The 19,541-nt window shown below is 38.7% G+C and overlaps 1 protein-coding gene across 1 annotated transcript; it reads right to left on the minus strand.

The window, feature by feature from the left end:
- Positions 1-832: 832 nt before the first annotated feature.
- LOC132784290 (centrosomal and chromosomal factor) lies at positions 833-3,818 on the minus strand. Its single transcript, XM_060789812.1, has one exon. It carries the CDS (start codon positions 2,764-2,766, stop codon positions 1,024-1,026), a length of 1,743 nt encoding a protein of 580 aa, XP_060645795.1. The 5' UTR covers positions 2,767-3,818; the 3' UTR covers positions 833-1,023.
- Positions 3,819-19,541: the final 15,723 nt, after the last annotated feature.

The raw sequence follows: 19,541 nt of genomic DNA on the forward strand, positions 1-19,541 counted from the left end.
AAGATAGCATGGATCTGGTTTTTCTTTTGTGTAATAATAATAATTAAATAAGCATATGTTTTGTTTTAGTTTTTTGCATTTTTCATTTACTTGTTATTATTGTTTTCATTTGTTGTTTTCTTTTGTTGTTGATGTTGTAGGTTTACACGCATTGTTGTTTGTTGGTTTTGTTGTTGTTGTTTAATTTAAATTAAATTAATTACTAAAATTATTTTATAACAAATATCACTACAATAGTTTGCATTTTTTTGTTGTTTGTTTTGTTGGTTGTTTTCTTTTGTTTTTTCGATTTATGTTTTGTTTTTTTTTTTTCTTTATCAAATTACTACAAATTACTAAAAGAAAGTGAATTTCAATTATTTTTCATACTTTTTTTTTGGCAACAATTTTGTTTTTGTTTTGTTTTCTATTCATTTCGCAGCTAATTTACATTGTAATTTCATTTCGTAATCAAGAAGTAATCAAAAAAACAGCTCAATAGAGTGGGTCAACAGTTTTGGCGACCGTCGGTTAATGAAAAACAACAACACTTCAATCGCAACGCATAACAATAAAAACACAACTGTGAATTCTTTATCTCTCTCTTTCTCTTTTCTGAACTTATCACAATTGCAAGTAACGAGAAGTAACGGCACTTTAAGCTCGCCTCACGTACAAAATGCAAGCTCAAAGCACTGAGCTTTTGTCAGCAGTCACCATTTTTACATACATATTTTCATTTTTCTTAATTTTATTTAGTTGAGTTGTTTTATTGTCATGCGTTCGGATTGTTTTTTGGTTTTGTTTTTCACACCAGGCAACAAAATTGTCGCCCTTACAACGAAAACGACAAAAAAATAAAGAGAACGTGATAAACTAAAAGAAGACATTTTAAAATGGGTGAGAAGCGTTTTGTTTTTGTTTTCTTTTCTTTCTTTCTTTTTTCTTTCATTGACGTTTACTTGGTAAGCGTCTGTCTCAATTGATGTTGCTGCTGCTGCTGCTGATGTTGTTGTTGTTGCCTTTGCTGTTGTTGTTGTTGGATCACACGTTGTAGCAGGAGATTTGCTGCAGTTGCTGGAATGTTGGCGCTGCTGCCGTTGCCGACGTCGCTGCCGCCGCCGCTGAGCCAAAGGGTACAAACGACGCCGGCCCCAAGTTGGCGCCAGCTGCAGCCGCGGCCAGCGACGCCGCTGCCGCCGCCGCTGCTGCGTAGGGATGCATGCGATGCTGAGTGCGCAAATATTGGCGATATTTGCCGCTCAGCTTGTCGGTCGCTGCTGCCGCCTGTGGGGGCGGCGGCGGCAGGCGGTGCATGGGCGTGGCCTCAGGACCGGCCTGATAATTGCTAGGAACTGTTGCCATCGGCGACCGATCGATCAGCAGCGCAGCCGCCGCTGCCGCCGCAGTCGCATCCCAAGGCGCAACGGGGGGTGGGAGGCAGTGCTGCTGTTGCTGCTGCTGTTTGGCGACGGCAGCGCTGCTGGCATAGCTGCTGCTGCCCGAAATTAACGCATCGCGTTTGCCAGCAGCCGCAGCGGCAGCGGCGTTGGCTGAGGAGGTGACGGCGGAGTTGACTGCAGCTGAGCTTTTGGCTGAGTAAAGCGTCGCTGCATGCTGCATATGTTGTTGCTGCTGCTGCTGCTGGTGTTGTGTGTGTGTGTGAGAGTGCGCATGTGTGTGTCCGTGAGAGTGTAGGTGTGAATGTTGTTGCTGCTGCTGCGTCAATTGTTCCCATTGATTCGACGCAGACGTCGCTGCTGCTGAGGTGGCTGAATGGCTTTGGCTTTGACGACTTTGGTTGCGCTGTTGTTGTTGCTGCTGCTGCTGTTGCTGCTGGCGCAGTTGTTGCTGCTGCTGCTGTTGTTGCTGCTGCTGTTGCTGCACTGGATACAACGCCTGCTGCGACATTTGTGACATTTGTTGTTGCTGCTGCTGCTGACGCAGTTGCTGCTGATACGCTGCCTGCCGCTGCTGCTGCTGTTGTTGTTGCTGCTGCTGCTGTTGCTGCTGCTGCATCTGAGTCTTGCGCCTGGCAGCGCTGCTGGGCGCTGCAGCCGCAGAGCTGGAGCCCAAGGCAGCGGCGCTGCTCACCGCGCTGCTGGCGGCACTGCGCGCAGTCGCCGTCGCCTGCATGTTGTTGACGAAGGGGCTGCGGCGCTGCGACTCCATTTTGCGAAAGTAGCAGGGATGAATCATCAGCAGCGGCTCAACACGCTGCCCGGCGGGCGGCTTTGGCTGATTGGGCAGCTCGTATTCGACGCTGCAGTCGACGTGCAGTGGAATGCTGTAGTCCTTGTTGACTGCGGCAGAGCTGCTGCTGCTGTTGCTGGCGACAGCGACAGCATTGTTGCTGCTGTTGTTGCTGCTGCTGTTGGTGTTGCTGCTGCTCTGCTGACGCTGGTTGCTGGCAGCGACGGCGGCAGCCACATGCGTTTGCTGTGCTGCTGCCGCCGCCGCCGCCGCAGCGCCGTGGCTGAGACGTGTGTTGTTGTTGTTGGCGGGTTGATGTTGCTGACGTTGCTGCTGTTGTTGCTGCTGCTGCTGTTGCAGCAACTGTTGCTGATGTGCAGCAACTGCAGCGTGATACATGTGTTGTTGCTGCTGTTGCTGTTGATGATGATGTTGCTGCTGCTGCTGCAACTGTTGTTGTTGCTGCTGCTGCTGCTGCTGTTGTTGCTGCTGCTGCTGCTGTTGCTGCTGCAGAGCTGCCGACATGCTGTGCGAAAGCGAGAGAGAAGACATGGACGACATGTCATAGTTTGCATAGCAAGCAGCCATCGTCATTTTTGACTTTGTTGTTGTTGCTTGCTGATGCTGCTGTTGTTGTTGTTGCGTTTGCTTTGCTTTTTCGCTTCGCAGTTATGAACTTTGCTTTTATTGTTTTAGCATTGCATTTTCGTTTTGAGATTTTTGCGTTTGCAACTTTTGTTTTCACTTCACTTTTTTCTTGTATTTTCAATTTGATTTTGAGATATTGGCACTGGTAATCCAAAGAGATAGAGCGAGACAGCTGCAGTTGTGATATCCGTTTGTAGCTGTTGTGTGTGTGTGTGTTAGAATTATGTTTGTGTTTGTTGTGTGTGTGTGAGGAACCTTAATCCATATGTTGTTGCTGTTGTTTGTTTTATTTTTCCCGTTTTTCGTCGCACGCGTTTGTTAAATTTTACTTTTGCTTGCAGTTCTTTTTAGTTTTTATTGTAATCAGTCTTGGTTTTTATTTTTAGTTGTAATCTATTTTAGCTGCAAGTTGAGTGTTTATGTTGTATTTTGTTTGTTATTGTTTCAGTCTTTTAATGCAAAATACACGCGTTTACAGTTCTTGCTGTTTTCAATATATTTTGTTTTCTTTTTCCGTTTCTTGTTTTGTTTTTAATAGGCAGGGAAATTAGCTCAAAACACGTCCGTTCCCGTTGAGCAGCGCAAGCGAAATGAAACACGACGTTTCGATGTTGTTAATTTTTTGTAATTTTCCGCATTCAGCCAACGCGGAGAGAGAGAGAGAACGGAGAGCGCAGAGCTGAATTGACGCGCACCGCTGAATTTCCAAGAGAGCGGAAGAGCGTGAGAGAGCCCAAATCGAAAGACAGCTGTTTTTGGGCGACGCCAACGTCGACGTCGACAGAACGAGAGCGTCAATGACTTTTTATTTTGTATTTCTTTGAGTTCTTTGCCTCTCTTTCTATTTTCGTACTACTGCACTTGATGTCTTCACTTTGCTGTCACTTATAATTCGATAGTGTCGAATTTATTGTCAATTGCAATGTATATTTGTTGTTAGAATGTTGTTCAATTTTAAATTTGCTGAGCACACGTCGCGTATTCTTCGCTGTTGTCTGCACGCGTCAAGCTCTCTCAAGCGACTGTCTCTCGTTGCTGGCGTGGCCCTTATTCAGGCCAACAGCAGAAGCAGCGACAGAGGCAGCAGCCGTAGCCGCAGCCGCAGCAGCGTTTTACCTGCTGTTTGGCACAGCTGATTTGCCGACTGGGCCGTGACGTCGACGCGTATTCAGCAAACACACACACAGACGTTGCTATTGTTATCGTTGCTGCAAACGCTTAAGCCAATTGCATTCAGTGAAACACATGCCGCATCACATGGTCGCTCTTTCGCTCTTTCTCTCTCTGGCCTGTGTGTGTGTTTGTAAGTGTTGGTGTCGTTTACAAATTCAGCCATATAATAGCTACGGCGGCCATCTTTACAACTGCCGTTCGTTTTGTTTGTGTACGAGAGAGAGAAAGAGCGACGTCGCGTCGCTGCTGCCTTTTTATTTTGTAATAATATTTCTGCTGCGCTGCTGCGCTGCTGCTGCTGCTGCTGTTCTCGCTCTCTTTTAAGCGTGTGTGTTAAGTGTTGCCCTGCTTTAATTTTTATGATTTCTTTTATGGCCTCCGCCATCGTCGTTGCCATCGTCTCTGCGCAGTTTCAGCTTTTTATGTGCTGCTTGCTTTGATCATTCATATGCCACCAAATTGTTGTTGGCTTCGCTTTTAATGGCCTCGGCGACAAGCTCTTCAAAATGCACACAGCCATAAAAAAAGAAAATACTCGCATATGTGTGAAGTTTATCCTGGCAGCAATTATTGATCAATGTGCAATCAAAATGAAATTTAATTCATTTTTTCTTTATATTACTTGTTTTTATTTATTACAATTCTATGCAACATTTATTACTTGTAATATTTAATGTGTCATTAAATAATATGTATGTATGTACACACTGTCCACTGTGTTTGCTGTGTCCTCTCTCTCTCTCTCTCTGTCTCTCCTTGTGCTCCTTTTGGCTACAAAGGTGCGGCACTAAAATAAAAGCCAAAAAAACAACAACTACAATAACGAGTAAAATAAAATTCAAACTAAGCCACACGGAAACTGCGCAATGAGCACACACAATTTTCAGTGCAAAAGCAGCCAGCAAATAACACTCACACACACACATGCACAGCAAAGGAGATTACCCCTCCCCCCGCACACATTCTCGGTCTGTCTCACTCTAACTACAAAACGAACAAAGCATAAGAAGCGTCAACAGCAGCAGAGGCAACAACAGTAACGAGCCAACATTAAACTTAAATGTTGCAGACATTTCTGCACTAAAAACTAAGCAATTTAAGTCAGCGCCTCCCCCACCCACTCTGCACTCTCCAACCATCCAGCGCTACCATCATCATTGACAACAACAACAACAAAAGCCTCGTCTGCACATTGTACAGAGACTAACACACTTGTAGAGAGCAGACACACACTCACAGACGCAGAAGACGATTACACACATTGTAATAAATAAGGAAGGTCGTTGCCATAGCAGCAGCAGCAGCCGACGTCGCTGCTTGCTGTTGTTGTTGCTGTTGCTATTGTAATGGTCGCGCTCTACCTTTTGTTGTTAGTGTGTGAGCGTGAGAATTCAGCACTCCAAGTCTAGTTGGCGCTCTCTCGCTTGCGCTGTTGCGCTCGCTCTCTCACTGCTTATTCAGCGTGTCGTTGATAACAAATCAGCTGTTTCACACACACACGCACACACACTCGCACACAAGCAAACACAAATGACGGCAATAATTTACGAGCAGCCGAGTACTATTCGAAATGGGGAGGTGTGTCAGTATCGACAATGTTGTTGTGTTGAGCTTGCATGCTTGTGTGTGTGTGTTTATGTGCGGCCGTCTGGCTGTGAAGTGAAGCTTTGGCTTCGGCGTGCCCATTATATCGTTGTTGTTGTTATTGTCGAAGCATATGTTTTGTTTGCCGTCGTTGTTGGTGTTGCTGTTGCTGCTTGCGTGCTCAGCTTCGAGTCGGCCGCATTACAGTTGATTATGGGGGGATCCAATTTTTAAATTACCAAACTGCTCAAATTAAAGAAATAGGTACGGAACGAACGGCGCACCAAAGAAGAAGAAGAGTAGACCGCATTGTTGTGAGTGAGTGTGGCAGCGAAACAGGAAATTGCCTAAGAAAATAAGCAGCGCGCAAATTGAATCAACAATAATTAGCTGCGGCATGATACAGAAAATCACAAACACACACACACACACATACAAATGCATAAGTATTTATCTTTATGCGAGCTTTACATTCTATACAAATACCTTAGAAACCCTCATAATCTATCCCTTTCTTTCAACCGTTTCATCACTCAACTCTAATCTTGCCGTTCCCTCATTAAGACCAGCCCACATTTTTTTTTTTGACTTCCTGTGCTTCGCCTCTAATCGCGCATTGTCATCGCTTTGATAACAACAAAAAAAAAACAAGAAGTAAAAGAAAAAGAATAAAGACTTGGCCAGCATATCAATATCCATAATTTAACTCAGCCTTTCTACTTGAGGCACATCCTTCGAGAGAGAAGCGGACACACAGAACAGAACGGAGACCGAAACCTGTTTGTATTATTAAGTAACCGTTCCCGGTTCGTTTCAGCTTCAGCTTCAGTCTCAGGTCTCAGCTTCGGCTTAGTTCGGTTGAAAAGAAGCAACCGGTTCAATTCACGGCTTCCTGTAATGCGCATTCTGAAGAAACAAAAACACGAAGAAGACAGAAGAACGTGAGCGAGAACGAGACGACAGACTGTGCATGAAACTTTCGTTTTTTATTTTTCACAAGCATCCAGTGCGACGTTGTAGTTCTTGTTCTTCTGTCCTCTTTGTCTGTCTGTTTGCTTGGGCCGCTTGTTAATTCGAAATAAAAACAGGAAAATTTACTTTACAATCTGTGCTAAAATCGTAAATTTTTAGCTGCCACTCCGAGCGAGAGACTCCGCGATACCTCGAGGCGAGGCAGGTAAACTAATCCGCTTGCCATGGTCATGACGATGACTCGCCTATTTGTTCTCTACATTCTCTGTTGTTGCTGTTGTTGTTTGCCTGGGACGAAGCAAGCAAGCAAGCAAGCATTGGGCCTAGCTTGTTATCTTTTCTTATTTAATTTTTGGCTGCCATTGCGCCGCCTAATCTTTCCAGCAATATCATCACGAGTCTCTCCCAACTCCAAATCCAGCTTCAACTCCAAACGCAATGTTCTTTATCTCGCTCTCTCTCAGTCTGCCTGCTTGCGTGCTTTTGTGGTTTATTATGCTCTCTCCCGCTTCTTCTCACCCGTTCTCGCTGCCTTTGCGTGCTAAGCTTTTGAGTGCGCTCTCTTTCTGTCCTGCAGTCTGCATTATTATTATTCGCAGCTTGTGAGCTAAAATCGTTGATTGATGCGTTTCCCATTCGGAATTTATGCCATGGACTATTTGGGCGAACGAGCGCTAAGCAATTCATTTTTCAAGGCACAGAGCCATCATCATCCCCTCCAGCTGCGCAATCAGCAGCCAAGATCGAAGCGTGCGATACTCAGAAAAGAGGAAAAGAGGAAAAAACTACAACGACTGACTTAAGAGGACCAGAAACCGAACACTCTACTCAAGAGCTGGAGTTGGAGTTCGAGTTGAAGTTGAAGTTGAAGTTGGCGTCCGTCTCTGGACACGACGTCGAATGCATCTAAATTGCTAAATACCTTTTTATGGTTGCCAGTTGCGAGTTGAGAGTCGAGAGTTGCCTGCATCAATTTAACATTTTAAAAATGTATCTTTGTATCTTGGGTCTTCGCAGAAGCCGTTCGTTCGTTCGTTCGTTGCATAGGTTTCATGTTGCCTCTTATAATGTATTGTATACGATTTTCCTTTCCCAGTCGAGTCGAGCGACAGCTCCTTACTGATTCATCATGGCCATTTTGGTGGCTGATTGCTGGGCACACATTGGCATCTTTTTAATAGCCCCCACAGGCCCATTGGGAATTATTCATTTTCATTGTATTGTACATTGTACCGATCGAGTTATCAACAATTTCAAGTATTTCCACTGCTCTTTCCTTATACTTCTTCGGTCGGACTTCAAATTATGCAACTAATTGTCAGGCATGCAAGCTATTTAGCTCCCCAAAAAACAGCAATCCATTCAAGGGCTTGCCTCCCTCCCTCTCTGTCTCTCACCTGCACTCCCTCTCTTTTTCTCTCTCTCTCTCTCTCTCTCTGGGTTGCAAGTATCAGCTGTCAAATGCATAATTAAACTGACCTTCGACGGGACCAATCAAAAAACCAACGAATGCCGCTCAAAAAAGGTCTTCGATGCGAACGAATTGCAGTTATACTCTCTGAATATTTTTCAAAGTGCTTCTGCTTCTTCTTCTTTGACCCCTTTTCCTTATTTTTATTGCAAATGCTATTAAACGAATTCCGTTGAAATACTTTCGAGAACAAACCGTTGCCCGGCAATAACCCTGGACTTTGGAATGTCGTTTGGCTTCGGCGTTTTTATTCATTCCTCATTTTTTTTCCTATATTTAATTTTTGTTTTGTTTTCGAAGCAGCCCTGCGATGAAATTATAGTTATAGCTTTTGGAATTTGTAGAATTTGTTTCATATTAAAATGCACTCATATCTCTTCGCTTGAATTCAAAAGTAGTAATCATATCATCCTTAAAAACGAATGAAAGAAAGAATTTATAGATAATCGATCAAAACCTTTCGTTGAAAATGCTTAAAATGAAATGAAACAAAATCTAATAAACGAAAGCAAAATTCATAGATAATTTGATGTCTGCTTTGCATCGATCGTAACCCTTTATTTGCAGTGCTTAAAGTGGAATGAAATAATATCTAATAAAGAATCAAGGAATTTGTATAAAATATGCTGTTTGCTTCGTATCGATTTAACCCTTTTTATAATTTATGAAGCTCACAATTAAAAAAAACTTCTATATCATAAATAAGTAAGAAAGCTACAGTCGAGTGTGCTCGACATGGAGATACCCGCTCCCATTTTTAATAAAGATAAAACAGTGCGGTGTTATTCTTAAGAAATACCAAATAACGCAAATATACTAAGGTATACCAAAGGCTATATTTGGTATATTGATATAGTACATTCAAAATATATCATATACCAAAATATACCAGAATGTCAGCACTTGCTGCAAAGTTATAATACTGTTCTACACTATAAATAGCGTATATAAAACTAAAGAAATAATTTATATTAAAATCTGATGTTAGTTTCGATCACAACCTTTTATTTGTAGTGCTTAAACTCGTTTAAAACATCAACAAAAGTAAGAAAAACTATCTGAACGCAGCGCATATATTTAAAAATAATTTAAAAATAATAACAGTTGCTCTGCCACGCCTTCTTCAGGCAGTCAGACAGTCAACAGCAATTGCCATCATTTTGCCTGCATTTACAACAATTACGAGTGAAGGAATAACCGCAACAAAAAAAAAAAAAAAACGAAATATGAAGAATATATGACAATAATATGCTGGAGGCGGTAAATTGCGACTTAAAGAGGCATCAAGATGCCCCAATTAGTAGACACACTTTGTATACTCTATGATTAACAAACAATTTCCGAAGGGGAAGACTTTCTATAAAACTTGGCTATTAACTTACAAGAAATAACTGGGTAGTTTTTATTTATAATGGGGATAACTTTGAAATTCAATTTGAAAAGAATTTCCTAAGAATTTGATGAAATATTATTTCTTGAAAATCTCTCTATAATAGCAAGAGTATTTCCCCATTCGCTTTGGTTCGCTTCAATTCGATTCTGGCGACACATTTCAAAGACACACACTCGTAATGCCCGACATCCACAGTTACGTTTAACGTTTTGATTGCAGTTTCAAATTGCAGTTATTAGGCGTTTACAATGTGCGGAATGAGTGAGTGCGAGGCATAAAAAAAGGGGGAACTCAATACATGTGCTCCCTCTTACCGACCTTTTCTCTGCTCCCCTCTGCTCTCTTCTCCCTTCTCCCTCATGAGAAACTGTCACTTGCACTTGGGAAACGATGAAACGCTGAATGAAGAAATGGGGGCTTTTAGTGATAACCGTTTTTTTCCTCTTTCCTTTTTGCACTCGTTCCCTAAAGTGGAGTAAGGTATATTCACTTAGTTAGAGCTTATGAGTTTCTTGGCTTGTTATTATTCTCCAAGAATTCGTAAATTATTTACTTAAATTGTTTTTCATTAAGCTAATCAGTTTAATCGAAAATACGAAATTTATTTTCTATTGTACTTATAACACAAACAGTTATTATTATAAACAGTCTGACCAAATTCGTCTGCCCGTCTGTCCTAATATAAGAAGACCAGAGTCACTAGAACGGTAATACCTATAGCCACCAAATTTGCTTAGAATCTTCATATGAGATATTGTTTGATGAAGTTTACTTTGGAATGAAACCATTATCAATTCTTTTTATCCGTCTGCCCGTCTGTCCATATAAAAAATATCGTATAACTCACGAACTATAAAAGCTAAGACATACAGCTTTCTTATGAGAAGTTGTTTAGGAAGTTTACTTTAAAATAAAGTAACCTTCCCTTTTTTATTCGTCTGTCCGTCTGTCCTTACATAAGAAACCCAGATAATAGCTAGAGTTACGAAATTTGTTAAGAACCTTCATATGAAATATTGCTTGATGAAGTTGAATTGGAATGACACCACCATCAATTCTTTTTATCCGTCTGCCCGTCTGTCCGTAAATAAAAAACTATGTAATCCCAGAACCATTTGCGCTAGAATCACGAAATTCGCAGACTGACTTCTTATGAGATTTAGTTATATTGGAAAGGCTTAAAAAATAAGTTGTAATATCTTGAAAAAAAAAAGTGTATTGGCTGACTTGTATTGTAACTTTTAGTGAGTGTCTCACTGTCGAACCTGGCTCGTCATTAGCTTTTTTACGTGTTTTATATCTGTTTCTTCTTCTTTGCTTTTATGAGCGTTATTTAGTGGCCGTGTTGTTGGTGCGGGCGCAATATTTTATACAAATTGTTGGCCGGCAGCTCGTTATAAGGGTCGCACCTGCCCGAGGGAGCAGCGAGCACAACTGTTTCAAAAGGCTGAGGGCGGCACATAACATACATATAATACACAATACACGCTATAGAATACATGTATGCCAGTAGATAGTCACACGCATATACTTTTGTATCTAAGGGATTGCAAAATGTATGTTGTGGAATAGAATGGAATGGAATGGAAAAACGTGCAGCGTTTGCATACGCCGCTTGGCTGTCACGCTATAATTTAGCATAAATTGTCCAAGCTGTCGAGATTAATGTATCTAATGACCTGATTTGCTGATTTACAGTAATTTCCAGCTTATAGACAGACAAACACAACCACACATGGCTTCTACCTGCAGTGAACATAATAAGCACAAGCACTTTTTGTTTGCCAGGCATTTCCAGGAAGTGTGCACAAGATACACAAAAGATACGAACCCGAACCCAAGTCCCAGGCAACAGTCCGCGACGACGACGACGACGACGACGACGACGACGACGACGACGACGACGACGACGACGAGGTTGCCTCGAGAATCCGCCCAGCAATGGGCAAACACAAATCTTTGTGAGCCACTGGCCACCAGGCCAAGCTCCGTTGTCGGTTTCGCTTTGCTGGCGGAAATGAATTTGTAGTCATTAATCATACGACCAACGACCAATAGCAGTTTTCCTTCAGCACTTTTCTTTCCCTGGCCTTCCTAGTTTTCCACCGCGCACTGCTTTTGTGTGTTATATGCGTCGTATGCGTCTTTGTAGCGCTTTGTCTGCATTACTCGAGTGGTCAGCGAGTCTGCCCCAGGACCAATCCCTAACGGCTGCAGGTCTGTAGGTATACGAGTAAGACAGCCTTTGTGGTTAGAAACCGCAAAAAGAATACCGAATTTATAATTTATAATCATAACGAATATTTGCGAGTTAGGTATTCAACTAAAAGATACCCTACGTTGATAAATAACTCTCTTGGACTTCACCGAATTCTTTATAACTTGAATAGTTATCATTAAATCATTATAATATTTTTTGAATTTCCACAATAATCTAAAATAACTTATATTGTAGCATTACAAGTTTGCAATTTTAATTTTAGTTTAATTATCTATTCAACTAAAAGATACCCTATGTTGATATTTAACTTTCTTGTACTTCACTGAATTTCTTACAACTTTAATATTTAACTTTAAATCTTTATGAAATTCTTTGAATATCCACAATAATCTAAAAAACCTTACTATATATTGTAACAATTTTAATTTTAGTGTAATTATATATTCTACTAAAAGATACCCTATGTTGATATATAACTTAGTTGGATTTCACCGAATTCCTTATACTTTTAATATTTATCATTGTATCTCTATGAAATTCTTTGAATATCCAGAATAATCTAAAATAACTTATATTGTAACATAAGAAATTTTTCAAATTTTAATTTCAGTTTAATTATTCAACTAAAATATACCTAATGTTGATGTATAATATACGGATGTATTATATACGGATTAAATAAAAAGTAATTTGAATACCAAATTTTATATTGAAAGCTCAACATTTTGATATTTTATAAAATTTGGTATGTATTTTCTAAATATATTGAATAAACTTTGGTATTCAATTTTAATATTCGAAATAATTTCAATATAGAGATCCAATGATATAATTTCTATAGTTGGGATATAAAGTCTATTTATTTTATAAAATTTGTCAAAATGTGTAAGAAAATATTTCAATAGCTTATTTATTTTTTAAAGTCTATAATAATTTAGAAAATATTCACTTCAAATTCTTGTCAAATATTTTTAATTTATGAAATATAATAAAGATTCTTTCTCTGTAATTCTCTTCATAAAAGCTACCAATATGTGAAAATCTGCTTCACTCGCGTGGCAAATAATGCTGGATTAAGCCTTATTAGTCGATGTTATGAAGTAAAGGTTTCGATATGTATTTATCAGCTTTGATGATATTCATTCTTATTCAAATAAATGCTTAAGCCTGTTGAGTTCGTCATGAGAGACTCGCTTTGTATTCATGCAATAGTTCTCGATTGACAATCGTCTCAATGACATTCAAAGGAGAATTTCGATTTGAAAAGGGGTTTTGCTGTGCAGTCACATGCTAAGTTCATCAGATATAAATTGGCATTCATTCGCACTCGGCCGAGTCCTTTATATAGCGCCCCTATAAAGCGAACCCCAGTTCCACAATTCGAATCCCAAACCCAATCCCAATACCAATCCGAATCCGAGTTTCAGTTGCCAATTGAATACTGAACTCATTTGGAAGCACTTGAGACACGTCGCCTGGCTTTGACGTCGCATCGCATCGCAGCTCCAATAACAAATCGAATGGCAATGGCAGCAGCGATAATTTCCACACATACACACACACACACACACACACACACACGTCGCAGCTGGCCGTAATATCCTGCATCTATTTATCTTGCCATTGAGCCACCCTTATAAGTGTAGAACGTACTATAAATTAAACCCTTGAGTGCGATATTGCGGCTCAAGTGCGAAACCAAACAGCCTTAAGCTTGATTTTTATTTTATTCTCCTTTTTCTGTTTTCTGTTCTGTTCTGTTTTTTTTGCGCAGCGGAAATAAAACGCAAGAGTAACACTTGGATGTTTAATGATAAACCTAAAGTTGTTCTCATTGTGTCAGTGTGTGTGTGCAAGTGTGTGTGAGTGGCATTGTGGCATTGCCACGCCCCTTGCACAACCGCCCCTCGAGGCGCTGCGTAGACTCGTATATTTTTGCACGCTCAGCGCAAAAAATTCCCAAAACGATTGCGAAAGGAAAACGCATTAATTACGCTTTTCAGCATCATAAAAAAACGTTGTAGAAGCAAAGAAAAAAACAAAAAAACAATAAAAAACAAAAAACAAAAAACGAAATGGAATAACAGCAGTTATCGAATATGCCGGGACCATAACTGGAATTTGATAAATGGGGTGAGTTTAGGATCGGGTCCCGGATGCCGGGTCTCATTTCTTTTCGTTTCGTTTCGTTCCTCGACTATTTGTGCTGGTTTACCGGTTGATTATGCGCATCTCGCTAAAGGATTTTGCTCGCAAAGGGTCGCGTTCTATTATAATTTAATGCCAATGTGGGTAACAGAGCGAGGCCGACCTGTCCGCTGTCCTCTGTCCTCTGTCCGCTTGTCCAGCCGTCAAAGCACCTATTATTCATCGACTGCAGGAGCTCAGCCACCTAGTCTATTGACAATACTTTACCTAGCGAAAGGATATAAGCTGATTCAATCATCCATCCTGCCATTAAAGCACCTATTACACTGAGAAAAACGCTTTAATATAGAAAAACAAATTTATATCAGGATGATACTTCTCCGAATTGAGCCATGTAGATACATTTTTAATTCATATTCTAGAATAATTCTACATTTATCGTAAATCGAAATTAGATTGGTTTAATGCTAAAAAAAAATTTTAATTCCAGATTATAGTCTTAATTCAAGAATAAAAAAATTTCGGAATTAATCCCACAACGAAAAATTTAAAATCAATATTAAACAATCCTCAAATTTTATTATTAATGATAAATAATAAAATATATTTTTAAAAATTAGTTTGTTGCATGCATTTATTTTGGTTTACTATTCAACTTATTTTAGTTTTTTTAATATATTTAAAACACAAAAAGATGTTGAATAGTGAAAATTTCATTTGTTAAATTTAATTGAAAAAAATTTTCAAAAAAAAATATATACATATTATAATTATAATATTTATTTGAAATAAAGCGAAAGTTTTTTTTATTCATATAAATAAAAAATAATTTGACAATTTTACGTTCGGTGTACTATTTAACCTTCTTTTTTTTTTAAATAAATTACTTATAATTAAATAAAATATTTTTATTCATGTGTTCATATGTTCACATATTATAATTTTTTAAATTAAAGCAAAAGTTGTTCAATCATAGATTAAAAAAAAATATTTTAAAATTTGTTGTTTGGTTTACTATTTAACTTTTTTTGAAATACATTACTTATAATTGAATAAAATTAAAAAAAATACATATTCTATACTTATACTTATATATTTTTTTAAATTAAAGCGTACGTTTTTTTAATCATAAATAAAAATAAAATTAATTTAAAAATTTAACAATTTAAAGACAAATTTTAATTTTTGTTGAGATTAATAACTCTATAATATTAAAGTCTCTTTTCAAGATTGAGAAATCTGAATTTTATAAAGATATTTCTAGAACGCAATTTTCTCTCAGTGTATAAAATGTGGAGTTTTAAATGTTGCTGACACAACTCTTGAGCTAGATGGTTTTAGAATGCGGCCACGCCCCCAAATTGAGGGTGCTGGGGTTGCGAGTAATCGTTATTGCGTGTTTTCAAATCGAAAACGTCAGTGGAACTAGTTCAAAAGCTGGTTCCCAATAAAAGCCGGCAGCTGGCACGCTTCGCTGGCGTTGTTGAGAAAGAAAACCGGAAGCCAATAAATGAAAATCGACAGTTTCCAAATTAACCGGTGCAATGACAAAACGACACACAACAACAAAAAAACGAGACTAACCAACACAAATTGTCATTAAAAAAAAACCAAATGAAGGAGAGAGAGAGGGAATGTGAAATGAAGCGAAGGCAAAAACCAAATACCACAGAGACAGAGAGAGAGAAAAAGAAAGGGAAAAGGGAACGTAAAGTTATGTCCATGCTGCAACTGTCGCTAATTGCTGGGTCAGGGGTTGAGCTATATGAACGGGACAGGGCTGGAAAGGGAACAGGGACGGGACGGGACGGGACGGGACGGGACGGGATTGTTGTTGCCCAGGAAGTCGTTCAAAATCAAGCGAAACGAAATTACTTGGCCCCGTTTCCCTTGCTCAAGAAATGCTGACAGTTGGCCGTAGACCACAGAAGAGACGAACTAGTCGAGTCGACACAAAACGAAGGGGGACGAAGGGCGAAGAAGGGGGAAGAAGGAGGCTCATTAGCATTTTTTGCTGGCTGTTGCTTTATAATACACATTACTGCTGTTGTTGTCGTTGTTGTTACTTGTTTTTTTATTGATAAATTATGCAGTCGCACTTGCGGGCTGTAAATCGTTTGATAACACGCAACTTGGCTAACGGAAAGTGCCAAAAAACAGCAAAAAAAAAATAACAGAAAAAACACGCCCCAGGCCTGAGACCTCAACACACTTGAATTGCTACTCTTATACGACTATGTAAATTAAATGTCTGCCAAAAAAGTTATATATTGCATGCAGTTTTGTTTTTATGTTAGTTTCCTTTTTTTTTTTTTGTTTTGAGGTTTTAGGGATTGCCGGATTGTCAGGGAGACGAGGCAGAAACATGCAACACTTTATGATTAGTGTTGAGAGACTGAGACGCTATCTGCGGTTGATCTAACATATCTCCCACTTGCTATTATTCAAGCCAGAGTTGCCACCAATCTAGCATAAGAACCAAATGCGTGAGGTTCTGTAGCGGAGTGAGAGTTGTCTGACATTAAATATTAAGTATTTAAGAATGGTAAGAGTAGCATAATACGAAGTGTTCTAAGGCTTACATATTTCTTCGAAGTCTGTTACATTTTTACATGTTCCTCTGTTAATCAAATATAGTACATTTAGTATGAAATGGAAATCTTTTAAAAGCCATTATTTAAATTTGTTTTATTTTTTTAATTTAAAACTTGCCAATAATCTAGAATATATTTTACTCATTTACACATTCGTCATTCCTCATTTATTTGTTTATTTTTTTTTTTAATTGCATTATTATTTTAATAAAAGAAAAAAAAGAAGTTTTACAGAAACGAAAACTTGTTTATGTTGCCTTTAAGCAGCGCTCATTAAGTGATAAAATTTTATTTGAGTATTTTGTTTTTAAGAATTAGTATATATTCAGTATATAGTATTTAAGAGTATTTATTAAATGGTAAATTCTATTTAAGTATTTTGGTTTTAAGAATTAATATATTCAGTATATATTTTAGTTGTCTAGTATTATAGAGTTTATAGACACAGTTTATAGTATATATTTATTAGTATTTACTTAGCGAATATTAAATTTAAGTAAATTGCGATGAAAGGCCAAAAGTGTTCTTTGGTTCTTTTGGTATTTTTAATATACTTAATAAAAGCTAAGATGTATTAAAGGTGAATTTATACTTTTCAGATATGAGCTGGTTAACTAAGGGAAGTTATTAGACTTTAAAAACTCTGTTTATCTTAAATTATTTGTATATGACTAGAATTGTAAAACATCTCAGCAGATTGTAAGCATTGATTAAGCTATTCAGGAACTGTTAGAAGTGAAATGCTGCTCACTGTAGGGTTGTCTCACAGATAAGATGCACATAAAAGCTGAAATAAAAACACAAAGAACGGGAGATTTTACAGAAATAATCACAGTGACAGCAACAGTTCAAAAGACAATAGATGCTGGTAAGAAACATTCTCTTTGCATTCCCTTCATACTCTATCCCAATTCCATTGGCATTTCCATTTCCATTGCCATTTCCCAAGCTCAACGCCAAGACGAATGCCGAGTGCCTTTTAGGCTTGTCCAATGTGCAGGTTGCTGTCTCTTGGCTTTGACTTTGGCTTGTGCTTTGGCTTTGGCTTTTCATTAAGGCAGCAGCGGCAGCAAAACGCCCTTTTGTAATTCAAGCCAGTGCCACGTGCCATAAATTTGGCTTTAAATGGAGCATGCCCAAAGTGTATCCTGTTAGAAGGCTGCACAATTTCTTACCCAAGGCCCATTCCCATTCCCATTCCCTACCCTTGTCTCTGTACTCTTTCAGCCTTGTTGGCAAGCCAGTATTTCATGAGCCGCGTTATCTTACAATAAATTGCTGTCTTAGTTTGCGGGAAGCCAGCAAAGTTACTCCCCGTTTTCCATCAGCTCAGTTAAAGTTTTCCAACTGTATTTGCTCTTGTTCCTACCTCCCTCTGGCGGTTGTCTGTGTGTGTGTCTGTGCTCTGAAATTAATATTAATTTGGAGTGTGTATTATTATTTTGACGTTGCCAGACGTCTTATTAAATATGCAGCAAACCAAATTCAAAGTTTTTGAGGGCCCAAGTTGTTCCCGGCATGTTCCTGTTTCTTTTACGACTTTCTTAGGTTTCGCCTTTTCATAATAAAATGTAATTAAAATTTTAGCTGACTGCCATTCGGAGAGTTTTATCGTTGCATTCCCCTCGCTGCATTTTGTGCTCGGTTTTTTGGCTGCTGGTTGCCAAAAATTGGTAACAATAAAACAAAAATGACTGAGACGCAATTCCCTAATATCCTTTGAATAGGAGTCAAACAAGCGCATGAAATTTAATCCAAAATGCAATTAAAACTGAATTTAGTCAAATTTATTTCTTTTCATCAAGAATAATAACTTTTCATATTGTTAAGATTGTGCTCTCTGCAGCATTTCAAATTAAAATCTCGAAATTTATAAATTGTTTTAGATTTTTCACGAGTCTGAAGCTTTTTCAGACACATTTTTTATTATTTTCATTCATTAGACGTTAGCAATGAAATAAAAATTAATTGGGAATTCAACTTTTATGCATTGACAAACATTGTCCAAATTGTATGTGTGGCTTGTTAAAGTTGCTCGTTACAGCTCGTGGAAATGTTTTAAAGGTAAACTGCAATAACAGCTGCAAAAGAACAAAAATAATCCCAATAAAAACACATGCTGCTCCCTCGCGTGCCTCCATTTGAAATGACCAAGCAAAGCTCATTTAAATAAGCCGCCACCCGTGCACCGTAAAATTTTATAAATTTTGGCAACTGCCGCCAACACTCGACTCGACTCGGCAACGTGTCCAACGTCGCTGCAAAAGCAGCTAACAAAATTTCAGCCACGTAAATATTCTATAAATTTTTATGCCCGTCTGCCTCCGTCTCTGTCTCTTTCTCTCCGGGTATCGGTCTTAGCTCTTCTGCCAGCCACGTTCAATTGTCTGCCGTCTGTTCAAATACTCGAAACGCCTATGTGATCCAGTAGCAAGCAGCAAAACCAAAAGCAACAGCAGCAGTTCCATTTGGAGCAGGTACGTCTGCCTTTGCCTTTTGCTTTGCCGTAGCTGTTGCCATTGCCTGCCAACTTTCGTTTATGTCCGATGTTTCACGTAGTAATTGCTGCTCTCATGTAGTTACGATACCCTGCTCGGTCTGCAACCGTCAGATAGGGTATACAAAACTACCACGCAGTGTTTGTGACAGTTGTGGAGATCCATAACAGTAGCTGAAGAACTTAAAATATAAGTACAGGGTATGTTTTAATGAAATATTCAATTCCTCATTTGGGGTGTAGTTGCTGCTTATGTTTTCAGTATGCTTCAAGAAGCTCTTTCTGGAAATCATATAACTTCTGTCTTTGTCTCAGGGTGTCTCCATACGATTACTTTTGAATAGACAATAATTCTTCACATTCTTCATTTAATTTTCCATTTCTGAAATGCTTTTAGTTCTGGTTATGATTGATGGATGCTAGGCGTATGTTTAAAGGTCGATTGTAGTCAAATAAATTTATATTTTGTATTTATTCATTTACAAAAAAATATATATTTTAGTATATCATATATATGATAACATATGTATATGTAATCTTCAGCTTATTATTTATGGCACTTAGTCACTAACATTTTCTTGTTATTATATTTCATTTCATTTGGGTAGTCTTTTTTTTATATTTGTGTCTACACCATCCATTTTATCACTTTTAAATGTCATATTTGT

The sequence above is a fragment of the Drosophila nasuta genome, chromosome 2R, assembly GCF_023558535.2.
Source record: "Drosophila nasuta strain 15112-1781.00 chromosome 2R, ASM2355853v1, whole genome shotgun sequence".
Lineage (NCBI taxonomy): Eukaryota > Metazoa > Arthropoda > Insecta > Diptera > Drosophilidae > Drosophila > Drosophila nasuta.

Bases quoted from the DNA above. Each gene is read 5' to 3' on its own strand.
- LOC132784290 (XM_060789812.1), bottom strand. From the start codon at position 2,766: ATGACGATGGCTGCTTGCTATGCAAACTATGACATGTCGTCCATGTCT.